The sequence below is a fragment of the Phyllostomus hastatus genome, unplaced genomic scaffold, assembly GCF_019186645.2.
Source record: "Phyllostomus hastatus isolate PE091 unplaced genomic scaffold, TTU_PhHast_1.1 phas_scaffold_55, whole genome shotgun sequence".
Taxonomy (NCBI): Eukaryota; Metazoa; Chordata; class Mammalia; order Chiroptera; family Phyllostomidae; genus Phyllostomus; species Phyllostomus hastatus.
In genome coordinates, this window is record NW_025334035.1 from 8,346,570 (window position 1) to 8,368,737 (window position 22,168).

At 42.1% G+C, this 22,168-nt stretch overlaps 1 protein-coding gene across 5 annotated transcripts in view; it reads left to right on the forward strand.

Annotated features, from left to right (window-relative positions):
* MYOCD (myocardin) overlaps window positions 1-22,168 on the forward strand; it is an 86,318-nt gene that overhangs the window by 37,243 nt on the left and 26,907 nt on the right. For 4 of the 5 annotated variants that reach the window (XM_045824561.1, XM_045824562.1, XM_045824564.1 and 1 more), the window contains exons 3-5: window positions 7,505-7,560; window positions 9,272-9,347; window positions 11,180-11,341. In XM_045824561.1, the coding sequence (XP_045680517.1) occupies window positions 7,505-7,560; window positions 9,272-9,347; window positions 11,180-11,341 (294 nt within the window). Of the gene's footprint in view, window positions 1-2,933; window positions 2,978-7,504; window positions 7,561-9,271; window positions 9,348-11,179; window positions 11,342-22,168 lie in introns of all 5 variants that reach the window. The other variant, XM_045824565.1, reaches the window with a different exon arrangement.

A 22,168-nucleotide genomic window follows, 5' to 3' on the forward strand; every position in this document is an offset into this window, starting at 1 on the left:
CAGCCACCTGCTCTCAACCAGGCTTTCCCAGGGTGTAGATTCTCTGGGAAAATGTCCCAGCCACAGCAGGCGCATGCCACAGGCCCAGCCTGGAGAAACCTTGACTACTGAGTTCTTCTCAGGAAGCTGGACCCAGAAGAATCTCCGCCTGCCAAGAGGTGGGGGTGAAGAGGAGAGGGCTGGCCTCTTCAACCCAAGCGGAGATTAACAGGAAAGTTAACTCAGGGCAGGGCAGGGCAGGGCAGGGCAGGCAGCGTGTTTACTTAGGCCCTAAGGGTATCTGTGTCAGCCCTCAGAGGGGAAAGGAATGAGGATCTAACAGTCTCAGGGGCTTTCCAACTTAGTTGAATTCAACCCATTTCAAGCACGATTCTCTGCAGGACAGGGTGCCAGGCACTATAGGCACAAGAGTGAGCAAGACAGCCCTTCAGGGAAACACAAAATTCCAGGAGAAAGGGTGACAAGAAATACTCATATGAGTCCAGGTGGAACTCGTTACATTCACAAGAGGGCATCTTGTTTCTTCACTCTTTTATTTGAATTTTTTGAAACACAACAAAAGAGATAAGGTGGAAGGAAAAGAATAGAATGGAGGGAAGAAAAGCTGATAATCCTTAGAGGTCATCTAATTCTGTGATTTTCAACATTTTGAATTGTTATAGACATATTGTGTATGCATATACTGCCTGAAAGAAGGTGGGGGCCTCCGCCCCACTTACTCAGCACCCCCATCCCTTCTAGATGCCCCCAGTTGTCTTCCCCAGAGAGCTGGTTCTCTTCAGAACAGTATTTGAAAACCTCTGACCTAGTCCACACCCCCAGTCATTGTCTTTCATGTTTGTAAAACTGAGGTTGAGTAGGCCCAAGACATATTTCAAATGTTCCAAAGCCCAGACATAATGTGGTTCTAATTTCTGCAAATTAGACCTGTGACAATTTAAGTGTGTGCACAACAAAATTATTAATCAAATTTTCACTTTATCAATGAATTTTTAAATATTTGCAATCTTCACCCAAATTTTAAAACATCACAAATTGCCAAAAGTGAAAGTTGATAGCCAAGTGAACTGTTAGTTGTTCTTAATGTTATTATTATATAGCACTACTGCTTTTAGCTGGTCAACAAACACACCGGTATCATTGGGCAGAATTAGTCTTGAGTTTTATATTAGGTTACATCTCAAGGGCCTGTCCACTGTGAAAATGCACCCTTCCTATTGTGCACAGTGGAAGAGCTGAGGCCAGAACCTGTCTTCTGATCTCTACACAGCACTCTTTTCTCAAATATTCAAAAGGAATCACTTGAACTTTTATAGTGCTTACTTAAGTTTCTACCATAAAACATTTTGTGGCATTTTATGGCCCAAGATTTTATATGTATATATCAGATATATATATATCATGACAAGAATAAACCAATGTTTTTTGAAATGGCTTCAGGTTCTACATCATAATCTATACCTCACTATTACCAAATAGAATGGAAAGTTCCACTGACTTACCTATATCGCAGATCTCAATTCAATTGCATGCCAAATCAATGGTTAAACTGTTAAGGTTCCCCCCACACCCCTGACTCCAGTGAACTAAATAAACCATATGTCGTTTTCAGTTGACTAGTGAAACTAGTCCAAATGGATTTAATTTAATATCTTCCCTGTCCTTGGCTGTGCATCCTGTAGGTTTTGAGTTTGCCAATGAGTAACAGAGTCCTCAGCAAATTCTCTTGTATGACCCTGCTTAATTACTTCATTAAGCATTGCCTTATTTCTTACTTTTGTGCATTATAGATTTAGGATTTTCCCCTTCTGGTGCTTTGAATGGATTTAAAGACATTATTCCTTGACTTTCAGTCAAGAAAGGCAATGTTCTGAGGCCAAGACTGAACCCCTAGAATAACTTTAAACAGTGGGAAAGGGGTTCTTCAGCCAGCAACATGGACTTAAGCCAGAGCTGAAAATCACTTTTACATTTGTAATACCAGTTGTGAAATTCACATTTTCACAAGTCTTAATATCTCAGTGAAATAATCTTGAAGTTAGTTTAGAAATACTTAAGAACTTATTGTTCAGATTTACCTCCAAAATCTTATCTCTGACTCCCAAAATGGAGATTTCACATTGCCTTCTTTGTCACCATCAACTCGAATTCACAGGGAATGGCTTCCCTGCACCTCCCTTCCAGGCTCCAGGCTACAAGAGCACAGCAAAGTTCTCTGCTTTCTAAGGGATGCAGGACAGAGCCAGCATCTTCCCCTTGTAGACCTTGGATCTGCTCGTCATTTCTCACAAAAATTGTCTCACCTACAATTTTTTCCTTGGGAATTCCTCTCCTGGGTAGAATCTTAAATGACATAATTTTATTCCAAACACTTCAGAAGCCTTAGTGCAAAAAGATGCCCAGCTATATGGATTAGATGCAATCAGTGGTCAGAGAGCAATTTAGTAAATATTTGGACCATCTGCTGTGAGGAAGGCCCCATAGAGCACAGAAGAGTCAGACATAAATTCTGCTTCAAAGTGCTTACAGCCCAGAAGGGGCCCCTAATCACTCCTGCGTAATCGGCCCCATTAACAATATTGACATCACTATGTGGGAGTGGGTATCTGGGAGGATTGAAGGAAATAAATTACACTTTCTTCTCTCTCCCACTGCTGTGTAAGTGGGGCTAATTTATATGAATCCAGGGGACAGAGGGGAGAACATTTAGTTTCTTATCCTGGAACACAGAAAATGAGCTTAGAGGACTGAAATGGACTGTGGAGGACCCAGGGCTCAGAGAGGCTGGGACTCCTCTGCAGAAACTCCTAGAAAGCCGCTACTGGACAGAATGAAATGTCTGGGTGGCCTGGTTCCATTGTCTGATCGATGTAAATGAATTTAAAGTTACAATGAGCTGTCTATGAATGGTGCTGCCTTTATTTGTTTTGCAGACTAATCCAAGCCACAGCAGCCACATACTTACTGCAAAGCCTTGGTAAATCCCTGAATTCTGTGATTCTCCTCCTGCATAGCAAGAAGAGTGACGGGGGCAATTCCTGTTCCCACACCACAGGCAGCTTCATGATAGCTTTGAGAAGTGGACTGGGCAAAGCCTTCTTCCTTTCCTCAGTGCATTCATTTGACTTGGCTTATCCCTACAGCACCCTAGCACACACTGCTGGCTGTTGAGCAGAACACAGCATGAGGGATTAACCTGTCTGCCTCCTCCCTTCTTTCTAACATCTCAATTTCAGAGATAGGAAGAGGCACATACTGGATTTTCATGGCAAACCCACTATAGGTCAACAATCCTAAATTCCTTCTTTTCTTCTTTTTCCTTCAATTTTCTGGTTTCTTGTTCCTTCAACACTAGTAAACCAGTAATTATAGGCATACTATGAATTTTCCATTGTACCCTTCTTCTGAGAAATTCCAAAATTTTCACTTCTGCTAGGCCCCAAGCCAGGTCTTCAGTATTACAAAGTTACATTGAAAAGACCCCTAACACTATCAGTTGGTACTGAATTGGTAATATATTGTCAACCTAAAAAAGAGAATAATTCAATTTACAGAGCATTATCACAGCTGGCTCATTTACTTGGAATAAAAATATTCATGATCCAATTTGTCTTTAAAAGTGAGGCAAAGAGAGGGCAAGCATTATTAGACACATTTTATAAGTGGGAAACTGAGAACACAGGGAGACTATTGGAATTGTTCAAGGCTATACCAGAAATACGTGGCAAAACCAGGACAGAGCCCAGATGGATGGTTCCCAAATGTTAGTCATCCAAGACTTCTTTAATTACACCTGTCACTGTCATAGATCTAATCTTTGAGTTAGTTTTGTCTTCCTCCCAAAGGACCCTACATACATGAATTATTAACCCACGTGTCTGTCTTTGACTAATGAATGTCACATAAACTTACCGACCAGTGCTTTCTCATGAGGACAACCACTATTAAACCATGTTATTACGAATCCAGGCAGCAATCTTGAAAAGCGATAGTTCATTTTGCCTAAGCAGCCTTTTCTTCCCTCTGGGCAAACATACCACTTTTCTTCAGGTTTTTGAAATACTAAAAATCACTCCTAGAAATCATTACTCCCATTTTCAACTCCCAAGGACCCTACATTAGGACCCATGAGCCTTATAAACTCTGGAGCAGCTCTCAGACTTATGCCTCAGAGTCAGCTGGAGGGCTTGTCAGAACACAGACCCAGAGTCCCACAGCTGGATTGGATTCTGTAGATCTGGGGTGGGACCCAAGAATTGGCACTTTTGACAGGTGTCTAGGTGATGCTGAAGATGCTGGTCTGGGAGCCACACTTTGAGCACCACTGCTCCAGCTCCTGTCCCAGAACACTGGTACTTTGATTCTGACTCTTGACCCTGATCAGAAATACCAAGGGAGCCCTCCAAGCCTTGGAGTTCTCACCCTCCAAGCCTGGGGCAAGCCACCGGTGAGAAGAGGTGAGCTCTGCTTCAGCCACAGCCCTGCTCTGCTATCAGAGCTGCCATTGACGCCAGGCCCCCACCCTGTGCTGGCCCCTCTCCTTACTTGTTTACAGTGCCCTGTGATCTATTTCCTTTTTTTTCTGGGATTCTGATGAAGATGTGAGGTTAGAGTGCAGAGTTGGGCTGCAGGAGGCCTCTTCGCACCTGGGGATCTTTACCTGGGTTCTATGAAAGCAAATGTTTGTACACACAGCTGACCCAAGTTAGCTGGAGCTGCAGGCACCTAAATGGCGGGGCCGAGTAACTAAACTCTGAGATGAGAATGTGAGTTCCCTTGGGAGAAGCGATTAGTCTCTCTCCGGGGGAATGAGTTAGATGTGTGGCTGACTGGACTGACAACCATATTTTAATTTGAAATCACATCGACTTATCTTTTTTAATTTAGAAATTCAAATTCTTTTTCAATGTTAAATGTCAATGTCCCTTAAATACAAAATCTTGCCATTTGATACCCTCAGGACTGGCAGCAGAAGAGGGTACCCTTTATGTGTTTTCCAAAAAGTGAACTTGGGTGGCTGCCTCACGGCTGGTGCTGGCCCTCAGGGGAAGTGGCTAAACCCATGTTCTCCAGAGTCACAGAAAACACTGATGTCTGTGGCAGGGCCTGGCAGGGTAGTTTTCCACAGAGTAACCTCCAGCCCGTGCCCCGTATAACATCCCTTGACCTCTGAGGAGAACAGCATGTGGTAAAATGCAGTGCATTGACCTCTTTGGCTTTCTTCCCAAGTCCTTGCTAAATGGACATAGCTTCTCCACCCTGTGTTTTCTAGAAGGTTCCAGAAGACCTTTGTGCTCCTGGGATCAGAGAAACAGACTGTATGAGTCATTTCACAGTGGAGTTATTAACACCAAGAAGTGATGAATTATAGCTCGACAAGCTAAGATACAGGAAATGCAATGTTTCTTAGAACAATTAATAAACTGTGCTAAAAAGAATTGAAGAACCTCAGGGACAAGAGACCCAGATAAATGCCACCCAAGTTTTAAGCCCAATTAAAACCATTTGAGTTTGAAATGTAAGAGATATCTCAAGATACATACTGTGCCCTTAGGGGTTGCTTCTTAAGGAAAAGGATGTGTTATTCTTCTTAACCACCTAATCAGGCCTCACTAATATCACTTCCTTTTCTGGACTATAAGTGATTAAACTACACCAGTATATAATATTTACTGAGATGAACACCAGCGTGTGGGACACAGGTGAAGACCTATCTGTTCAGCTTGTACAGACCCACCAGGGTCCACTGGACTTCAAGCAGATGTGTAGGATCTGGTTGCCTAGGGAAACAGGAGATGCTTTTAGAACTCGATCAATATAAATTGCAACTGTGATCAAATGCAGGAAAAGGCAAGCCTCCTTACTAAGGATGGGGCTAGACCCAAATCAAAGAAAATGCACAAACATCACAATAGAATTGCACATGTCTCCATATGATTTCTTGGAATCACTGAGTGAGAACAAAAGGAGAGAGGGAGAGGGGCCTTTTGAAATGACAGGTTTTACAAAGAAGTGCATAGTAAGAGTAAAAGTAGCCAAGAGAAACTGTTGTTAGATCTACAGAAAATGTGATATTCAATCAACACATTTATTTTTTTTCCTATGTGAAGGGAAGCCTCTTCATCTCCTCAAAGTAGTAGAAGGGGCTTGTCCCATATACTTGGCACAAGGCAGCCAGCTGGGACTATTTGGCATGCTCCTCTGGATAACATTGTTAATGCTGGAATGAAGCAGTGAGAGTTAGGGACAGCATGCTTAGCACCTTCCCAAGCAGTGTCCTCAAGAGAGGATAGCATAGTCTGGACTACGAAGGACTTGACTTAATGTCTTTTGAAAACTGCTCACATCTAGCATGATCTTAAGGACTGAATGAAGCACAGATACACACATAAATGCACACACACAGCCCCAAGCACCAATTTGGCCAGAAACCAAGTTTTTTATTCTGGCCAAAATTTGGAAGAATATTTCATTGCCTACAGCTTAAAAGTGGACACCTGTTGGAGTAATATTAGAACTGTGGGTCACATGACTCATCCACTTGTTCAGACTTGCACAGAAAAATATTCAGTGCAATTCTATAATCTCTGATCAACCTCGTCACTTGTAATGAAAAGTGATTGTTTGTGGCTCCTGATTGAGACTGTTGCAAGGGATCAAAAAGCCTAAGGAAGAAATGCAGAATTTTGCTGAATGAGTCTACTTCTGTGCTAAGTCCAAAGAATTTATTAAATCCTGGTGGTGAGGAGTTGGGGTGTGGTAGGAGAAACAGGAAGTAGTGGGAAGAATGGAGGCTGGCATTCGGTCGAGGTTGTAAACGGCTGCTGTGTGCAATGACTGACCAATGCCTGTGTCTACTGGTTGTTAATATCTTGGACACACACCTTGAAAGAAGTCAGGTTGTCAGAGCAAGTAGGCTGCTAGCCCTACCTGTGTGACCCTGGGCAAGGCAACCAATTTTCTTGGGCCACAGTTTCCCCTTTCTGTTCAGGGTTGGAGTTGTATTTCATTATCTACAAGGTCCCTTCCAGCCCTCAAAGTCTGATTCTGTGCTTCTCACTCAGCACTCTTAGTTGCACGTTCCTACCAAGCAGCCACATGCCCCATCCAAGGGACAAGTCCCTTCTTACAATATGGGACCCCTATCCACAGAGTGTGTTACTGATCCCAAGTCTCCCCTTCCCCTCAAACTAGAGCATTGCTTCTGCCCCCAGTTTCCCATAGACCTGTGTTTCCTCAGGAACTTGGAATGCCCTGTCGCCTCTTCCTGTCACACCTGCCTCTGTTGCTCCTCCTCTTTTAGGCCTAAAGTCCACCTTCCTCTGTGTCCTGTGGCTTTAGGGAAACTGGTGTCCTCCAGGCCTTTCCTCTTCAATTGCTTGTGGCCTAATAAAGGCGACCACGTTCATACTGTGCACAGCTCAGCCAGCGCACCAGCAAATGCTACAATGCTGCCCAGACCTCTGGGGCCAGCTCTGCTCACATCTTTGTCTTTCTGTTTCAGCACTGAAAAGTCCAACTGTATTCCATGAGCAAAGAAAACATTTGGATAGTAACAAGGTAATTTTCTGCAAACTGCCCTCTTACTGAACTTAGACTCTGGGGTATAGGTCCCTCAATGCTAAGCTTTGGCTAAAGCCAGTAGAATTCTAGAGGAAGCTCAACCAGTTTGCCAGTTCCCTACTGGCAAAAAGTCTATGGGCAGCCCATAATTGCCCTACAAAATCTTACTCCTATAAAATGAAAGCTGTGGAAATGCGGTCAACTATATTAGCTTTAAAAATGTTATTTTTTAGCTTAAAAATGTCCCCAATCTTTCTGATGTTGGGGAGATCACTGCAAGGATGCAGTAGAAGTCAAAGGGCATCGTCCCACAGGGAAAAAGTTTGCTGGTTCAGTTCCTGGTCGGGGCACATGATGGGGTTGTGGGTTTGGGCCTCAGAGACAACCAATCAATTTTTCTCTCTCACATCCATGTGTGTGTCTCTCTCTTTCTCCCTCCCTTCCCTTCTCTCTAAAAATAAATAAATAAATTCTTTTTAAAAAAGAGGGCAAAGAAATTTTAAATAGGGAAGTAAAATTGGCTTGCAAGGTGCTTTGCCTTTTATTACAGTCCTTTCTCAGCAACAAGCAGATTTTTAAATGCAGTTCAGAGCTAAGGTAGAGCTTGTGGATACAGACCTTATTTGCAGTTACTTAAGGCAAAAGGCATTGAGTTTATTTCTCTTTCTGTTTCTGGGAGAGGGTTGGCATTTGACAGGGAGATGAACATATATTCTGCACCTTCATAGCAAATCTCTGCCACCTGAACATCTCAATAATATAAATACTGTTGAGCAAGCACCCGCACTATAAATGGGAAGGAGATGCAAAGCCGGTGTCTTTCTCCCGGGATTCCTTTGTCTAAGAGCTCTAGCCTTGCAACTAATCTGAGTGGAGGAAGAAACAGAGCTCTGTAACTCTTCAAAGTGCTCACTCATGAGAGGCTGTGGTTCCTACTACCTGGAGGATAACTGCATTTGTTTGTTTATTTGTTTAATCAGAACTTGAGTGACCCCCAGGCTCTTCTCAGGGGCCAAATCAGAGAGCCAGCATAGTGGGATGAAAACCCGGAAGTGGAAATCAGGGGCCTGAGGGGCAGTGTGGACCTGCTGCAGCCCACCTCATCCCCACAGGCAGCTCTGTGACCAGGAAGGGATGAGACTGTCTACAGCCTGTTTCTAAGTATCTTTCAAACTGAGAACAGGTTAGAAAGACACTTCCAACCTGGTGGAACCTTCCAACCAGGTTGAATCTGCAGGGTTTACATTTTTACTGAAGAAAGGAGTCAGGTGAATAATAGGAGGAGGGTGTATGCTGTCATGTTGTTCCAGATGGACTCGGGTTACAGGTCACTTCTAATCCTAATTAATGTTGTGGCCATTTTAAGAGGCAATGGGATAGGGTTAACAATAATACAAGCAGCTTGGTGCCATCACGGTTTCATTAATATTTTACTAACATGTACCTACCTGGCCTTTGACTTTGTAGAACTGATGTGGACCCAAGCTTTTTACCTCTTTATCTTATCTCTCCGTCCTAAAGCTATTAAAGAAACTTTTGTAAGTGTATCTGCATGATATCATAGGAGACCAGGGATATTTCCATGTTCCATTTGCCATAAAAAGCATACCCTCCCCTTTGAGAAAGTCGGATTTCTCTTAAAATTGAAACTAGGTGACTCAGTTACATGTGGTCGATAAAAGAATTCACGCTCTGCTTGCACCTGCAGGCTGAAGACACTCTGAAGCGCAAGGCCAGAAACAGGTCCAGTGGTGCTGGCTTGGTTACTATGCACATACTCCAGGGTAAGTCTGCAGGAAATCATAAACCAGGGCACCCCCCAAATGGCGGGCCATTTGCAAGAGTTGTTTGTCTCTGTACAGTGGCTAAGTCCTCTTAGAAAATGTGCTCTGCCATTAGAAATGGGTGATTTTGAACAGCCACCTAGTCATTCTGGGTCATTTAGACAACCAATGTGGAAAGCCATACAATGGCTATAAAGGTATCAGACTTGGGTTTCAATCTTAGCTATGCCACTTCCTAACTCTCTCCAAGCACATAGTGAATGTCCAACATACAGCAAATTCCTTTAAAATGTGCCCCTCCTTGAGCCCAGTAATAAATTTCTAGTACAGGCCTACCTCAGAGATATTTCGGGTTCTTTTCCAGACCACCACAATAAAGCAAGTATCACAATAAAGTGAGTAGTAATCTCTTCAGTGGTGGAAGGTCTTGCATTCAATTTGTAAAAATCACATCTGTGATGTGCAGTAAAGCAAAGAATGGTAAAACAAGATCTGCCTGTATTTTATCCAAAGAAAATAATCGGACATGCAAAGATTTATGTACAGTGATGTCCATTATGAAATAACTTTAGGAACTGAAACATTGCAAATAGTGAAATCTCCAACAATAAAGGATGGGCTAAGTAAATTATGCATCAGTCATATAATTAAATACCTTGCAGCCACTACAAATAAGGCTTTAAAAGAATAATTATTTCATGACAAAATGTTCACAAGATGATGTTTAGTGAAAAAAACCCAGAAAACAAAACTATATTTGCGATCAAATTCAGGGAAGAAAACCCATACACATAAACTGTATTTGCAGTCAAATTCTGTGATGAAAAGATATAGTCCTAGCAATATGTGTGTGTGTGTATGTGTGTGTGTGTGTGTGTGTAATTAAGAAAGACACCCACTTATGATTCTCAGTAAGTTGTTTCCTGGTGCTTCTGTCTCACATGAAGTGCTTTGCAGATACAGCTTCTTAAATAAGTCTGGCCTGTTGCAACAGTCAGTTGTCCCAAGGCTGCTGCTATATGGAGATTTCTAGATCAGACACTAGGCCTGTGTTAATAGGATGAAAGTAACAGAACAATGGGGTTAAGAGGCTTGTCTGTAAATACCTCACTTTCTAAATTTGCAATGTTGAGAGTTAAGCCGCAAATTCTATAATTCTGCATCATAGCAACACCTGGTTGACTAGCTCCTCCTCCGTTCGTCCACAGGAGTGAGTCAGGGCCTAAGTGGCAGAGGAACACAGATGTGGTCTAAGGCTCTGTCAGCAGCCTTTCTCACCCACCAAAGGATCATCACCTGCTTGTTGGATAAATTCAATTTTTAAAATGCCTTGGTTTAATTAAATAACTTTTTCAAAGGAATTTTTTTCTTTTACAACTGACCTGGATATTTGAATCAGCATCACATTGGCAAGTACAAAAGCCTGAAGAAATCATACTACTTCAACTAATTATAACAACAGATAGTATTTACTGCAGGCTCAGCCTGCACCTGGGAACCTATAGACAGGGTTCCAAATGTCGTAGCTTAGGGTCAGCAAGCACTACAGTCCCCAGGGACTGCTTGCTTACAGAATCACCAAATCGCACATTTCCTCAAAAATCCTCACAAAGCAAGTTTCTCTAACTTTTCTTTGTGCCTGATTTGCTATTTGACTTTATTTGGAAGTGTCTAGTCTTAGCTGTTAATCCATGTGAATTGATGATAATTGTGTTGAAAAATTATTAGGATGGTAGAGCACAGTGTGACATATGATTTTGGTTACAAAAGCAAAAACAATAAAATAAAAATACCACATTCTACAGCTGATCCTTTTACTGCCAACCCCTCAGCCTCCACTACAGAGAGGTCCATTCCAACTGCTCAGATGAAGCTGAAGAGAGCCCGACTTGCAGATGATCTCAATGAAAAAATTGCCCTCCGTCCAGGGCCGCTGGAGCTGGTGGAGAAGAACATTCTCCCTGTTGATTCTACTGTGAAAGAAGCCATAAAAGGTAGGCGAACACATGGCATGCTTCCCTCTGTGCCCTGAGATGTGGGGCAGCCATGGCTCAGATGTGCTTGGGCCCTGGGGCTGCAGGCCTCTGCCCGGACAAGATTCATGCCATGAGTTACTGTCCCAGAATGTTCCCATAACCAGAGGTCCTGGGAGTGAGGACAAATTCCCACCCACTCACCCTCCGAGGGTAGGTAAACATAGATGAATTTTGTTCTAGTTAAGTAGGTTAAGAACCCGACTTGGTATAAACCTCAAAATATGTGCTCTATAAGCATCCATCACTTAGGGGACATGGCTCTCACGAGCCTTCCTCTTGTACAGGGGAGTGGACCACAGAGTAGAAACAGCCAAAACTTGATGAGAAGGCCTGAGCTCTAAGCCCGGCTTGCCTGCGGTGTGTTGGGGTTTCCCCAAGTTAGTTCACCTCTCTCAGAAACCTGCATCACTAAGCCTGCCCAACTCCTAGACTCTGGGAGCAAAGTTCAGGCTCTGTAACTTTGTGAAAACTCTTTGACAACCCTCATATGTATTAAAAAGGAGTACAAATACCTAAACAAGAGACACAAACATTAATTCTGTTACAAACTGTATAAAATCATCTTGTAGACTTTTTGAACAATTGAGAACAAATGGACCCAAACAACCTGAGCATACTGAATCTACTCATAGAAGTGTTGGTTGGGGTGAAACTGGGAAAATATGGTAGAAGGAAGAAAGAAGAGCTTCACATTCCCATAGACAAACTTATTTTCTTCCAGTTATGCCCATAAAGAGTTCTAAGGATTATGTATTTAACAAGCAATGAACATTTAAATGTTTCAACATGTTTTGAAAAAGTAGTCATACCTTCATACTCACTGGCTTCAGAACCCACCAAACACTGACCTCATCACATTTTGATGAGAAAAAAATGTTCCAGCACTTGGTGCTTGATCGGGAGTAGTCACACTTGCTTGAACTTGTATGAGTCACAGAGCTGCCCTGCAAGAGAAAATTCTTCATTGCTCAGTACTTGTTGGTTTTGGCACTCATCATGAGTCCCAGAACAAACTAAAGATGAGTACCAAGGTACCACTGTATACATAAAGATGTTTTTATCAAACACTAAGTTTATTATCAAACTTACCATTAAGTGTATTATCCACATTCTAAAATCTTGCTCTCAACCAACCATTCAAAGGCCACATGAATTTTATATTTAGAAGTTGTAAATATGAAAATATCAACTCTAGGAGAGACAATATGCTAACCTGTCAGTGCCTGTAAATATGCCATTGTGATTTGCCATCTGCTACACTCTTTCCCTTCACACTAATTATCCTGTGCCTTTGAATTAGGACTAGCCCACTCAACCACACACTACCTCCTCCACCTTTACTCTGATAAGGTCCAGGACAAGGAAAGCTCTCCATCGGGCATCTCTCATCATTTCTTTGAACATTCTATTCCATGTATGTAAATTTATTATTGATTTTTGTGTGATAGGCAAAAGACCTCATTTTAATTTGTATTCTTTGGTTTATGGTGAGATTATATTTTTCCACATGATTTCGTGTCATTGCTAATTCATGGCTACTCCTTTTCTTCCTACTGAGCATCTTCTTCCTTTACTGCTTTGTCCAAGCTATTTATATAAGAAAAAAAAACTAATCCTCCATCTGCCTTAGGTATTGCACATTCTTTTACTAGTTTGTCCTTGGTCTGTGTGGGTGTGTATGTAGAGTATATTTTACCTATAGCAGTTTTTAATTTCTGTGTAGTTAAACCTATTAGTCTTTTTCCTTATGGTTTCTGAATTTAGTTATTGAAAACATTTTTAGCTAGAGAATATAGTTATTTCTCCTATATGGTCTTCTAACATTTTATATACTATTTTCATAATTCAATCTTTAGTGCACATGATATTTTTTTAAGTACATAGTTTTAAGAGAAATACCTAGTTTTAAAATTATACAGTTTTGTTGATATTTTACAATTTTTTTAATATCCATCTTCATGAGTTTCTTTACATTGGCCTGATCTTTCTAGCATTTCCTGTCTACTCTCACAGGTATGTGCTGGGTAAAATTTAAAATCAGTTTATCACATGTCAATTTCAGTCTTATTAGAATTTTCTTTGGGATTGCAGTGAATTTACAGGTTAATTTATAGTGGACTCATATGTTTAAAATATATTAATTCTGAGGCCAAAATATAGTATCACTCTCTCTACCTATGCAAGTCTTTAATTTCCTAAATAGGTTTTTTAAAGTCAAGTCAATTACTGCTGACATATGGAAAACCTATTGATGTTGCACATTTATTCTGTAACTTTGCAGATTCTCTTAATAATTTCAGTAGTTTCTCAGTTTACCTCAGATTATGTAGGAACACAATCATACAGTCTGCAAACAATGAAAATCTGCCTCCTGCTGTGGGTTTTTCTGCCTTGATGCACTGGTTGATACTTGACAAGTGACATTATAATTTTTTTAATAGAATGTATAGTTAATATATATTTTTAAGTTATATGCAGAATATTTATACATAAATTACATACAATTTTTTGTTTATAAATTATATATCATATACTTATTTATAAATTATATGAATTTTGCTAAATTTTAAAAATTATGAAGTATAACATACTATATTATACAAATCAAGTTAAATATGTTTATGTATAAAATATTGACATTATATGTAGATGCATATAATATGTAAATTATATGTATGAATATGAAGCACATATAATTCATATTACCTTATATTGTGCAAAAATATTATACAAGTTAATAGTTATTAGTACAGCACATGGTGGAAAATTATTAGTATTGCTGCATTGCTGGTGCTTCAAAAGCAGCCTGACATTGTTACATGTATGGTACATCTTTGTTATGTTATTGATGATGATATTGGTTTGGTTTGGTTTCTATCATGAATGGGAATTTCTCTAGTCATTCACTTCCATATGTGACATTAGTTGTTGGTATAAGTAGATATTCTGAGGAAATATTTCTCTGCTCTGTTCCACTAGGAGTAGTTTATAATATGGAGACTGTTTTTAAATGTTTTTGACATGCATGAAAAGATCACATGGGTTTTCTTTTTCAACTTAGTAATGTGCGATTGCTATCTTTATTGATCACCTTGCATGTCTGGGGAGAAAGATCTTACAAAGATTCATTTTTTAAAAAGATTTTATTAATTTATTTTTAGAGAGGGGAAGGGAGGGAGAAAGAGAGGAAGAGAAACATCAATGTGTGTTTGCCACTTGAGTGACCCCTACTGGAGACCTGACCTGCAATCCTGGCATGTGCCGTAACTAGGAATCGAACTGGCGACCCTTTGGTTCATAGTCCAACGTTCAAACCTCTGAGCCACACCAGCCAGGGCAGATTCTTTTTTCTAGAAGTTGCTAGTATTTTATTTGAGATTTTGCATCTCTTGTAACATTAGTTGGAATAATGGTAGCTGCTAAACAAACCATGAAATCTTGGCAGCTTAACAACAGAAGTATATCTTATTTATAAACAACCCAGAGGGTTTCTCAATGGCAAATTTTTGAGGCACCATGGGCTCCTTTAGTCTTACTGCCCACCAGCCCCTAGAGCAGGGTGGCAAACTTCCTCTAGAAGGGCCAGATAGTAAATAAGCTAAGCCATCTCAGCTGTTTGTCACAACTACTCAGCTCAGTTTCTATAGCATAAAAGGAGCTGTAGCAGTAAGTAAAAACATGAGCAAAGCTATGTTCTAATAAATCTTTATTTATAAAAACAGAGTAGGGTCACAGGCCACGATGTGCCAACCTGTGCCCTAGAGCTATATTATCCTTTGAGGGGAAGGGGAAAGAAAGAATGAAAAGGACTGCATACATATTTGAAAAGCTGCAACCTGGAAATGAACACATCACTTCCACTCACATTCCATGGTGCAAATACTACAAATAGTACATACGGCTGGGAACATTCTTTTCTGTATGAAAAGAGATTTCCCAGCAATGTGTCCATGCTGTGGCCAGGGGAACATAAATTTTGATGAACAGCTAATCCTCTCTACTACAATGTTCCCAAATAATATTGGACTATATTATTGCTGTTTTCTATTTCTCAGGTTTAAATGTCAAAGCTACATGTGCTTCACAAAGTGTTATAATTACCTTTACATATTTTTTCATGTTTCGGAAATACTTAAATATGATCACAATGATTAGTTGCTTGGAAACATTGCCTATTAAAATCATTGGGGCTCAGTACTTTTCTTAGGAGCAGGTCTTTGATAGCTTTCCTTCAGTTTTGTTCATAGTTCTCTGTGTAATAGGTTGGGGGAATGGAGGATGTATAAAAAGAGGGCTAAAATAAAGTTCTCGTGCAGTATTTGGGACAGAGGCAGGGTTTCTGTGAAGAACAGAGAGGAATGGCTACTGAGAGAGGTGGAGGATGTAGGCTGACCCAATCCAAGGAGTTGAGTAGTGGGCTCTAGTAACGGAGAACTGAGCACCTGTTGTCAACCAGAGCACCAGCCTCTTTACTGGTAATCTTTCAAAGTGCATGAGTTTTTGAGGGCAAAGTGATATCATCATACAGAATGTCATGAAGGCAGGAGTTGCTGAGAGGCCAGCTGCAGAGATAGGACTTTGTGTAGCCTTTCCCATGGCGATGAGGGTCCAACCACCTTCCTGTCACTTCTTGTCATCAGATCACTTCCCCCGATGAAGCAGTGACTCAGGCTGAGGTTTACTGTGTATCACTCTCCTGGTGTCTATCTATTTCCCCCCTCCCTCTATCCACATGCCTTTCCAGATGTGTTTGCATTCTCCAGCTCTCTCTGCAGCTGTGTTTCTGTGTTTCTGCCAAGCTCTCAGCAGAATGCTTAGTCACTGTCTTGCTCCCTCCAGATTTTAATAAAGGCCAACTATTCTCCAGTCCTAAGATAAAAAAAAAATATATAGAACTTCTCCCAACACAGAGGAGGATAGTTTTTGACAGAGAACCAGTTGTTGCCCTGGCAGTTATTTCTCATTCCCAGATGTCAACTCCTGTTGCAGTCATCTGAATGACAGCAGTGTCTTTTCCCAAAAACTTCCCCCTCCTTTATGGAATCAGCTAGCAATCCCAATTCCAGCCTGGAAGTACACTTCCTGAGTCAAGTAGAATTCTGGTGATTGCAGCTGGCAGAGACATGGTCTAGTGTGACTGGAATGACGTAATGTGGAGGAACAGGGAGCTTTCCGATTGGACTTCCATGTGAGGTGGGGCTACATCTCAGAGCATGCACCTGACTCCCTGTTTTAAGTCCATAGATCCCTGCCAGCCACCTTCTCTCAGGCCAGCATACCGCACACAATAAGCATGAGGGTATGTGGGAGTGATGATTTACGGGAAGAGAAATTCTATGCTGGCATTTAGGTTGTTCAGCTTAGGCATGGGTCATTGTTACTCAGTGATCCCTCAGCTTACTCCAAGCTTGTTCATTCTCTTTCTAGTTATCTAAATGTTTTCTCCACGTGATAGGAGCATCCCTTAGCTACCAAGGAAGCTGTTTCTTGTCCAGAGTCCTGGTTTGTGCTTGAGGAAAACAGAACCCAGCTGGCTTTCCCAACTCTCCAATCAGTGGAAGGGTCCTGGGGCTCTGCTCCAATTGACAAGCACCTTCTCCCCAGGGGTCCTCATCTTGGCCTTGGATTGAGCCAGGCTTCCTACCTGAATGCCTGAGTCAGCTTTTCAGCTGCTTAAAAAAGAAAAATCATATCTGTGATTCTGGATATATAGACTCAGTACCACAGATGGATGAGTTATTTTTATCACTCTAACCCTTTAACACAGGAAACAACATTTCTAGTCCACCAGTGCTGGTCCAGAAGTCCTCCACTCACAACTGTCACGTGACCTTTCTAAAAGGCACTGCACTAGTCTTTGCTCACCCTTATCTCCAAGGCTCAGACTTCATGATAAAACAAAACTAAAAGAATCATGCTTGCTGAAAATCCAGTCATCTTTGAGACTCTGGAAGTCCTGTCACTCTCCTATTCACTTTTAAGGCAAATAGACAATAAGCCCAATCGTAGTCATTTGCACTGGCTCAAAAAGTAAATGTTTGCTTCAGAGTAACTTTCTCGTGGACCAACTCTATCATTCCTTAATGAGAAATAATTTTCAAAGTGCACATCTTTGGGGGAAAGAAACACACTGAGGCATACATGAAAAATATTTCTCGGAGGAATGTTCTGGAAAATGGGTGGGAAAAGAGAATTAGGGGGCCAGGATCTTTGGGTGGAGGTGGGAATGGCAAGAAGGAAAGTTAGCTAGCACTGAGCAAAGGTGTTTGTGCTGGTGTTGGCCTTTGCTGCCCACTGAAATGATCACAGGCATCTTTGAGAGTGGGCAGGGCATGCCCAAGTGGGGACTGCAGCTGGGAAGAAGTTTCTAGAAACCTTACAGGGTGCTTTGAGAGTGTGGGGTCCTATAGAGGGGAAGTGAGAGACAGTGCTGAACTATCTCTATACCCCTGGGGATCTTGATGCCAAGAGAATCAGCCCCAAGAGCTATATCAAGTGCTTAAAGCCAAGTTAACTGTCTTTCCCAGTTTCTGTAGTCCTAGGATCAGGATCTGCCTAGAGACCTGAAGCAAACTTCTAGCTAGGAAACTTGAGGAAAATGAATCTTTTTTCCATCAAAATTCCACTGACATCTGTTTCCATAATGAAGGCTCTGATCCCCTTCCACAGCAGTGCAGTCAGTCTTTGCTGGACGATGCAATCCATCCTCTGCAGAAAAGGGTATCTTCACTATACTGAAACATCTCGAGACAAGAGCTGCGTTAAAACTATACCTTCACCTAGTAGCCTTTTCACTGAGGGGATGGATTCGGTTTCAGTCCCTTCCAGGAGGATGTGAGGGGATGGTCTGACCAGAAGTTAAAATAGCTCTCCTGCTGCTCTGCAACAGGACCAGGCTCCAGCTTGCTAGCAGATAAGCAGGCACGGCCCATTTTCACATTCCACTTTGTGGTTTCCAAGCTCTTGGTGTGGGCCCAGCTGAAAGGTAACTAGTACTCCAATTATCTCACCCTAATCTTGGAATTTTAAATGTCTATGCAGAGGAAAGTACAACTGACTCATTCATCTAATCACTTGCAAGAGGGAGAGGGGAAGCTAAGAGTCACCAGGCCAAGATCCCCAAGGGGCCAGTGCCCAGAGCCAGCCCTGGAGGCATAGCTGGGGGATGATATCAGGGCTTCCCAAAGCAGGTCCTTGTCATCACACCCCCGAAGTGTCTACAGGGACAATAGCCAGAGCACAACACTCCCAGAGAGCCTAGCACCAGGGAGATTGGAGCAGAGGCCCAGACTCACAGCACCAAGGTGATAGACTTGGTAGTTCCAGAGGCAGTGAGATAAGCTGACCTTTGTCCTGGTCCACATGTGTCTGACTTGAACCAGGAAGGAGAGGAGAATGTGGCACTCCTTTCCTGTGACACTCCTCCCGCTCGGGAGAAGGTCTGTCTCTGCTCTCCCAGAGTGAACCACTCAGGACGAGCCAGTTTTTCTGTCCCTGGAGTTGTGCTGACTTTTGCAAAGCTGACCACAGAATAAACTGCCTCCCGGGTGGCCTTTTTTTATTTTGATAATGGTAAACTGGAGACAAGCAAATACTCCTACGAAAACAATCTAACAATAACAGCAGCTAGAAATTATTGAACAATTACACATCAGGGACTCCATTATAAATAACATACAATGTGCTTTATATATGTTGTGTTATTTTCATCCTCAAAACACTGAAAGCTAGCTATTATTATTATTCTAATTTTATAGATAGGGAAACTGAGGCCCCAGAGATCAAATAACTTGCCAACAGTCACTTTATCACTGAAGTGGTAGAACCAAGAAACAAACTGAGTCTGTTTTACTCCAGAACCCAGCTTCTCATTGACCACACTGAACACCACCTACGTCACCTCAAAGGGAAGCCACTGCCATTGGGCCTCTCTGCTCTTACAGTCTTTCAGTATTTTTACGCAGAGTCTGGGCCGAGTGTGTAGCTGTGTATGGGCTCCTGCCCTTTCACCCCCTCCTGCCCTGGCAATCACAGACTCAAACTGCTGGCAGCATCCAGGGAGTGGTGAGTGGCTGGGGTCCCCTGGTGGGGCCTTTTGGCCTAGACAGCCCTTGGCGGATCTCAGTGTGTTTGTCAGCATATTCTGACCTGGCATGTTGTACATTTTAGATGCCACACAGGAGTCATATTTGGGGCTTTGGCCTTCACCCTTTTATTTTTTTTATTCAGGTATAAACAAGTACCCTACATGTTTTTGCACATACTAATGGTTTCTTCACTGATTTAAGCAGAGGAACCTCTTTACATGATTGATGTCACTTGATAAAGTAGACTCTTAGAAGCCGTGTCTCTCCAGGGACTGGCTCCCAAAATAAACCTCTGCCCTGGCTGGGAGAGTTTCTCCCTCACCCTTCCCAGCCCTGCTCTGCTAATCACCACTCTGTTGCTTCCCTTCCACTCTCCCCATTATTGCCAACCCCTTCCCCTTTTTAATTGCCTGCCCACAGCTGACGGTCATTTCAGGCTCCATTTAATCCTGCCTCCCCAGGAGTCTGTTTGGACAGCCCCACACTGCTGGCTCCTTCATCCAACCACCAGCAGCGCTCCACAGCCTGGTCCTCAATGATTTTCCCATTGTGCCCCTTGGCCACAGCTAAATTACCTTCTTCTCTCAGTTTGCCATCTCTTCACCACATCACATTTGATTGTGTGTCTGCTTCTCTCTATTACTCTTATAGTGGAAAGGCTGGAAATGAATAAAATAATTGACGAGTGCTCTGCCTGGTACTGGGGAAATGAGACTGATTACTGACTCCTTTATTCCAGATACTTGACTTCTAGACTTTTCCACATGATTCCAGTGCCTCAATCTGAGGTCACCCAATGCCAGATGTTCAAGTGCAAAAGACATACTGCTGTACTGGTAGCAACAACAGGGCTTCCCCAAACCTTCCAGCCTTTCTCTGAGACAAGTCCCAGTGAGATCATCACAATCGCCCTTCCTAGAATCTCCCACCTTCTCTGTTCTCACAATCAAGGTGTCACATTCAGCCTCTCAAATCGCAAAAACTCAAGCAAAATACATGGTGGGATATAGAGATGTCCTTGGGACACGTGTGCAGAAAAAGGGGAGACATTGGCTCTTTTCTGTGTTCCCTCCTTCCAACCAGCCAGCAGATCTTCCAGTGTGTCCCTAATATGGTCCCTGGTGGCCTCCAGGGAGCAGCACTGACTTCCCACCCTTCTGCTGTGGCTCTTAGAGTCTGGAGGCTGGGCCATCCAACAGCCCAGCCTCAGAGCAACTGGGCGAACTGGACCCTGCAAGGTCCTCCAAAGAGATGAGAAAACATCCCCTCTGCTCTTACTTACTGGTCCACATGAGCCCTAACAAATGATTATTTTTATTATTGATGCACTATTAAGTGAACTACTGACACAAACTACTGTTCTTATCATTTGCTGTCACTCCACTTAAAAAGAGGGGTGGCTGGGAGCTAAGAAGAGACACCATTCTCTGTCTTTCTCTCTTCCCTCCCCTCCAACAAGCCTTCTCAAAACATTTTTACCCATGTTACACTACTTCAACAACTTGGCAGTTTGGCTAACTCCCTCTAATTTGTACACATTTGAGATGTGATGCTCTGGGTGTGGCAGGTATGGGGTGGGGGGAGTTTGTCACCTGAAGTATCAAATTGCTCAGAGAAGATCTGTACTCATTTAGACTGAAGAAGTGGGGAAGTGGGATATATGATAATGAAGCTCTCAGATGGGGGCCCTGTTGGGCAGAGAAAACCAGCGCCTCAAGGGGCGAGCACAGCCATACTTGGAGCCCCCTGAGGACGGGAATGGCATTGGCTTCAGGTGTTTACCAGGTGGGTCCCCGTGAAGTGCTGTGATTCCTGGGCTGGGGAAGGCATAGCACCCACCTGCCACCACCAGCACCCATGCCCACCTGCCCCCAGCAATGCATGTAATTGTTCTAACAGGAACAAAGCATTTAATCCCACACATGTAAGTAGGATTTAGAAATTTCAAAAACAACATGGTTTCTAAAGAGAAGAAATTTATAGATTGAGTTTAAAATGGAAGTATATTCAGGGAGGCAACTGGAAGAACCTTCCTGGGAAGATCTCAGGCCAATGATCCCCTGGAGAAAGAAATATATACGTTTTTTTTCACATTCCATAAAAATGACAAATACAGCTTTATTTGTGAAGTGCAGCCTTTGCTGTGAGGAAAAAAAAAAAAAGAAAGAAAGAAAGGTTGTGAGCTAATTCTGGACTCTTAAAAGAGAGAGGGAGCTATTTGAGACCAGAGCACTAACCGGGTGGAGAGAGAGTGACCCCTGACCTCAAAGAAAAAGCTGATATTTGTCAAATACCCAATGAAATGCCCCTGTTGAAAAATGAATAGGTTTCTGATGCACATAAGAGCATGATAGGTTGTATTTATTTCAGTCGATATATAAACAGATGTTTTATATTATTCTCCATACTTGTCTATTATTTCAGGTATTTTTATAGTTAAAAAAGTGTACTTTACAAAATAAAAGTTGTAAAATAAAAGTTCCCATTAATGCAATGAAAAACTGTAGCTGCTACCAATAAAATAATGATTTTTAATTGAGGAAGACCTCTTATGTGTTCACATGGAAAGATCACCAGGAAACATTTTAGAGTGAAAGAAAGCAAGTTTTAAAATAGTATGTCTTACCCAGTCCTATCTGGATGAAATACTTTTTTAAAATTTGTGTGTATATGTCTTGCTATGTGTATAGAATTAAAT